We start from the raw sequence: 6,480 nt of genomic DNA, 5'->3' as shown, positions 1-6,480 counted from the left end.
TTCTTTTCTTTTCTTTTCTTTTCTTTTCTTTTCTTTTCTTTTCTTTTCTTTTCTTTTCTTTTCTTTTCTTTTCTTTTCTTTTCTTTTCTTTTCTTCTTTTCACTACAGCATCTTTCCCTTCTTTAATCAATTTCTTTCATCCTTAACTGGTTCCCTATTTCTCTGCAAGACAAACTCTTCTGTGATTTAATTGTATTAACTCAGAACTGGATAGCTATGTATGATTTCTCTAACCTAGGGCAAGGTGGAAGCTGAATTTCACCTGGTTACAGCAGAAGAAGCTGAGAAGAATCCTGTAGGCAAAGCTCGAAAGGAGCCTGAGCCCTTGGAAAAACCCAAGTGAGTAGGAACATATTCATTAAACAAGTTGAGGGGCAACAAGTTGAGCAGAGGGGAACAGGTCTCCTTGCATCCCCTCCTGGCTTTTCTCTTCTTTCATGATCTAACCTTGAGAAGGCATTTGGCCTACTTGTGAGTCCCAGCATGACCGTGTGCCAGGGCAGCCTGGCAACAATCAGAGCTGGAGCGTGTTCCAGGTGAGCTGAAATGTCTTTCGGCCAAAATAAATCAGGTTACTTTCCATCTGTCCTAAGATAGAGTTCACATGTGGGCCAATTTCACAGCTGACCTGGCTCTTACACTGTCGTAATTTATTCATAAACCTAACACCTCATTTTGACCATGTAAAAAATCTGAGGGATGAAAATCATCCTATTAAGAGGATAAGTTTAAGTGGTTAATGTTTAAGTGCACTAAAATGATTGTATTCAACATTTACTATAACCATTATCAATTAATCTGGCCATTAAGGAGACACACTCAGTGTTGGAAAACAAGAATTATTTGCTCCTGTATTAGTGACTTAGTTGCTACATATTAGCAGAAAACTGACCTTTATATGTTTGGTGCTTTTTGCATAACTGAGCACATGTCAATAAAGACACGTAAAACATGAAAAGTGAGACTTACAGGAATCACAGCTGTAACAAATCTGTCTCCAACTTCACTGTATTGCATAATCAAATAAATGAAGCTTATTTTTCAACATAGTATTTTCTAATTAGGATATTTTAAGTGATTTTAAAAGGCAGGTGATCCAAAAGGAGCACTTCATCTTTCAGTATTTGCCACACTAAAAGAAGAATATCAGTTTAGATACTTGTATTCAGGGAAAAAAGTCCTTTTAATACATTTCAGCTCATAAACTGTATATATAATAATATATATGTATAGTAATGGACTACAGAAAAAGAAATTAAGTTTCTTCCTTAAGTTTCTTTCTTCTAAAGATGAACTGAAAGTGATGATGGTGGTGCTGACATATTCCATATTTTTTTTTTTTGCATTATATATATATATATCTTATATATCATGGTAAACATGAAAAAGAATAAAAGAACGTAAAGGTAGAATTGCCAATACTCCTAAAAAGAATATCAAAAAGGATAAGCTGAAAATTAGAGGTATTGGAGACTCATTGAATATTAAGCATGGAAAGACTTCAATCAATCACCTAATCCAACATCTTTACCAAAGGTGGGATGAGCTATCCCTGACAGATGTCAGTCTCCAAGATTCCCAGTAGTGAAAACAAAGGTGCTTTCTTACAGTCGAAGGAGAACTGTGATAGCCCTGAACACATGTTGGGGAAGTAACCAGTTTTAAGAGGGAATGCAGCTGCTTAATGAAAAACCTACAYGCCCAGAGCCCAGAACAGAGACCTCTCCTTTTCCAAGCTCACATCTCTCTCAGTCCATGTGCTCTAGTCACTCTGATGGTCCCGGACTCCCTGGATTTCACCTCAAGGACACTTTAGCTGTAAAGGTGCCAATGTGCAAAGAGGCTGTCGCTAGCCTGGTGTCCCCTTTGCTTCACAACCAGCCTTGAGGTGTTTCAGCCCAGAAACCACAACACTAGAGTCATCTTCCAGATCTTGGTCTGATTTAATGGAGACACTCCTATCTTTTTTTTTTTTAAAATCACAAAATACACATCCAACACATGGAGACACTCCTATCTTTTTTTTTTTTAAAATCACAAAATACACATCCAACACATGGCTTGACCCAGTTCCACTCCTAATTGCAATTATGCCTTAAATTAAACTAAATTTAGCTCATCTCACCTAGCTGTGTGTCCAGGGCTAATCTTTCAGTCTCCTATAGCGGCTAGTGTACAGAGCAGGGAGTCATCCCACTTGATGCAGATTACCTTAGGATGGGAGTARTCACCAGCAGGATGCTGGAGGGCAGAGAGATGAGCAGAGCTCTGGAAGGTTCTTCCTGTCCACGCTGGCTGTGCAGACAGCCATGTGACCCACCAGACCAGACAGCCAACTTCTAAAGCTAGGCAAGATAAGTCCTAAAGCAAATAAATTTATACCAACAGATCAATAGAAATATCACCTCAGGTAGATAGACAGGCACCTCAGAAAATAATTATTCAAGATATTTCATGCCTCAGTTCAATAAAATACACATTTTTAATACTCTCCTTTATATTACCTCAGAAACACACATGAATTGGGTGTGAAAGTTTACCAGTTCAGTGCCACTGAGTGCTGTGAGAAATACGAGGTTTGTTCAAGGACAGTAATCAAAATCCACTGACAGGTGATGGCAAATTGGTTCTGCATTTCAAATGAGTTCTTTCTAGGAAGAAGTAGGCCTCAGGGAAGTACATGTTAGGACCTCTACATCTAGGACCTCTACAAGCCTAATTAAGCTTTTGAATTAAGAAAGAAAATAATTCCAAAAACTGTATTATATTCTAGGAGCTACTAGACCTTACTCTTGTCTAGACCATTACTTTACATCTGATGTAAAAGAGTAAGAGCTGACAAAGATTAAATGGGAACKAAAGAAAAATATGGACATGAGAAATAAGGTGTATTGTTTTTTGCAGTGAGAGCAATTTCTTACTGACCAGGCTGGTATCCATCTATTCAATGCTGCYGGTCATGACAAGACGCTTTCCTGGAAGATCTGATATGCAAGCTTTCTGCCTCAATGCCCAAGCAGGGGAAATTCAATTGCCTGAGTTGTACAGGAAACTAGTTAAATGTGACAGGGTTTGGGTATGTCTTTTTTCTGTCCATAAAAGTTATGAAAAGCCCTTGAGTAGCTGGAAGACATGGAATAACAGTTTTATTACTGAAATCTACTGTTTGATCAGCTTTATTATTTATAGTATCCATTTTTTTTAATTGGTTTACATCTGGATGGCCTATTGGTTGATGTATTTCTGAGCCATGTCCATCCTCAGTATAAAACACTTTTAATTAAAAGATGTTTAACTGACCTTTTCAATTTCCTGACTTTCTGTCAGATTGGCATTCACTTGCACATCCTGAATTCCCAAGATAACTGAGACTTTGTTTATATCCTTTAACAGCCTTCTGAAACAAGACACAGTCATTGCTCTTTGTGATGTCTAGTCTTAATTTTATTCTCCCTATACTACCATCTGCACAATTACAATGATATTTGATAGGAAAGGCAATGTGCACCCAATTTTCCTGCTAGTAACATTGCTCRGCGCCATTGTGCTCTGCAGGTCATCTCATCATACACAGCTGACAGATGTTGTCTCAGCTCATGGCAGGGGGGAGGCTATTAAAGTCGGAGGGATAATGACTTCCGAGGATGTGTGGCATGATGGAGAAGAGATTAAACCAACGTTTTTCTCAAGACAACATGGTCTTCCATTCTGTACCTAGTCAGCTTTGTAGATCAAGTTGAAGAAGCTTCAGGTTATGAAGCCTGAAATCTCCTGATTTTTAGGAGAAGAATATGACATGGGACAACATTTGGAAAAAAAAATAAGATGGTAGATGCAGAAAAAGGTAGCTCTTCTTGCTGTTATGTGGCCAGACTAAGCAGACTTCAGGATCCATCTCTTGTTGTCAAGTGGCTTACTTTAAAACTCCTTCAGAAAATATGCTATTTTGGGCTTTAAGCCAGGCCTGAGCCTGTGCCTGATATGGCACTGTGACTATCACCAATAAATCAGATTTATTGGTGACTCCTTACTCCAATTGTAATGCTGAACTCATTGCAGTGAATAGAAAGCAGCACACTCAAGCAGCACACTCAAGCACAACACAAACCCAGGTTAACTCCATTTCCCTCTTAGGATTTATGGTGGTCTTGTCTGTAATCTTGAACTTCCTATCTTGTCTTAAATGGGAATAGTTATGAAGTGTGAACTGGAATTTCATTTCCAGTGGTGGGTGGAGAATGCGCTCAGGGACTGATGAAAGAAGAGTGACCCAAGAGTGGGTAAAACTCATAGAAATTCACCCCAGAGAGTTCATAAACCCTTCAGTGAGCTCCCAGGAGCTAAAGGTCCTTTTAGACTCAATTTTGCAGTGGGGTCATTTGCAGTGGGGTCATTTTGGAAATACTTAGATCTGCTTTTACCAATGTTTTTTTTCTTTTCTACTTTCTTCCTTTTTAGCCGACCAGATACATCCTTCTCGTGGTTTGTCAACCCTTTCAAGTGTTTGTATCATCTGATCTGGAGGAATTACAAGAAGTACATCATTATCGGCATAGTTCTGCTGATTCTCATYATCTTCTTGGTGCTCTTCATCTACACACTGCCAGGAGCAATCAGCCGTAGGATAGTCGTAGGATCATCATAGGAGCATAGCTTCAGTTAAAAACAAAAATGAGGCATACAGAGTTAATGAGACCAAAACATATCTCATTMCTTGTAAATAGAAAATGTAACTAGTCCTATCAGAAATTTGAGTTGTCTTAGAMTAGTTTAAGATTTTACTTCTTTGGATGCTCATTCAGTTCAACTTTAATGTGTGTTTTCATTAAGATGCCGCTGTAGGTTTAGTGGCAATTAAAGTTTKCTTCTGTGTCTAGATTGAGTTTGAAAGTAAATTACTTAATAACATTCAGAAAGTTGATAAATGAAGTATTTATTATTTTTATTGTTATTATTATTTTATAAGTGAATAAATACTGAGAGCAAAATCTGTTCACAGAGATAGATCTATAGTTCAGTCTGTATAATTTTGTAATCAATTCTTTTAACAGTTGTCAATGATTTAATAAGGGTGCCATTATCTTGAGATAAAAATTTTATTTAAAAAGATCAAAATGTAATTCTTTCACTTGGTGTCATGTGTAGATTTCTTTTTCCTGTGTCTCCCAGTAACAGTTCTTTGCTGGGTAAACATAGTTATTGCATATATGTAAAAAAGTGGCAGTAAAGGGAGGAGGAAAGAGCAGAGGTGAAAGACCTTTCTTCAGCTGTAGTTTGAAAGAGCAAGAGGCTGAAGGAGGGATGCAGAAAGATGCACTCATCTGCAAGCAGCACAGCTAGTAAAGGAGACAGAATATATACAATAAATCCTGTATATACAATAGCTGGTATAGGCAATAAACCCTGTGAAGGAGAAGGAACAGAGAGCCCTTACTAGATGGAAAGAGGAAAAGCAGAATGAAGCAGAGAAACGGTGCAGAGTGGAACAGGCACAAAGGAATAGAGAAAACAGTTCATTAAACCTTGCAAAGTTGTTATCAATGYCAAAGTCTCAAACAAATGATGAGGATACAGGATATGCTGCAACGTGTGTCACACACAAGGCAAGGCTTGATAATTTAGTAATCATACTGGCCATTCCAATGTGGGCATCACTCTCAGAGGTCCCTCCATGTATGCTGGCATGGCTTGGGTTTGTGCTCGGCTTGTTTTAAGCCTGTGTAGAGCAGCTCTGTTATCCTGTCTGGTCTACAACACAGGTACCAGCAATGTTCTCAAAAATGGGGGGCACATTTTCCCACAGAGAAAATGGTTTACCTTTCAAAAGCATTTTAGAGAATTTTGTTTGGATGGGTGAGTTATCCTCTAAAAGTGCCTCCTCTTTCCACTGCTGGAAGTATTGAAGTATCCCATCCTGCACATGGTAGTACCTAATATTTATTCAAGATTTCATAAGTATTTAATAAATATTATAAGTAGGCATGTGAATAGCTCCATTACAATTAGATGTCTGGCAAATTGCCACACTACATGGGTAAGTGTTTGCTGCCTCACATGGCTCCACGAATCAAGCCCTGGCCCAGGACCACAGCAGCAAATACACAGTGGCAGCTCCACTAGGGAGGGATTGAGATGCTCCAAGTCTGGATGAACCACCACTTTGTATCCTGCTCCTTCACAGAATAGAATCAYGGAATATTCAAGGTTGGAAGGGACCTCTAGAGATCATCTAGTCCAACCTTCCTGCTCAGGCAGGCACACCTAGAGCATGTGGCACAGGGCGGCATCCAGGTGGGTTTTGAAGACCTCCAAAGAAGGAGACTCCACAACCTCCCTGGGCAGCCTGTTCCAGGGCTCTGTTACCCTCACAAAACCCTTCCTTCAGCAAATATCCTGAAGCAAATAGCCATCCCCTTCAGCCCTTCTGTCCCTGCAGCAGAGCTGCTYCTGAACCTTTTCTGTTCCTGAGTCTGGGGTTCC

The 6,480-nt window shown here is 39.2% G+C and overlaps 1 protein-coding gene across 1 annotated transcript in view; it reads left to right on the top strand.

The window, feature by feature from the left end:
* Positions 1 to 4,645, top strand: part of FER1L6 (fer-1 like family member 6) — a 61,109-nt gene extending 56,464 nt beyond the window's left edge. Inside the window, exons 39-40 of the mRNA XM_026043996.1 lie at positions 239 to 339; positions 4,459 to 4,645. Of these exons, the coding sequence (XP_025899781.1) occupies positions 239 to 339; positions 4,459 to 4,645 (288 nt within the window). The remainder of the gene's footprint in view (positions 1 to 238; positions 340 to 4,458) is intronic.
* The last annotated feature ends 1,835 nt before the right edge of the window (positions 4,646 to 6,480 follow it).

The sequence above is a fragment of the Nothoprocta perdicaria genome, unplaced genomic scaffold (assembly GCF_003342845.1).
Source record: "Nothoprocta perdicaria isolate Ctin4 unplaced genomic scaffold, notPer1 scaffold_345, whole genome shotgun sequence".
In the NCBI taxonomy this organism is placed as follows: Eukaryota; Metazoa; Chordata; class Aves; order Tinamiformes; family Tinamidae; genus Nothoprocta; species Nothoprocta perdicaria.
This window is presented reverse-complemented; position numbering and strand designations above follow the sequence as displayed.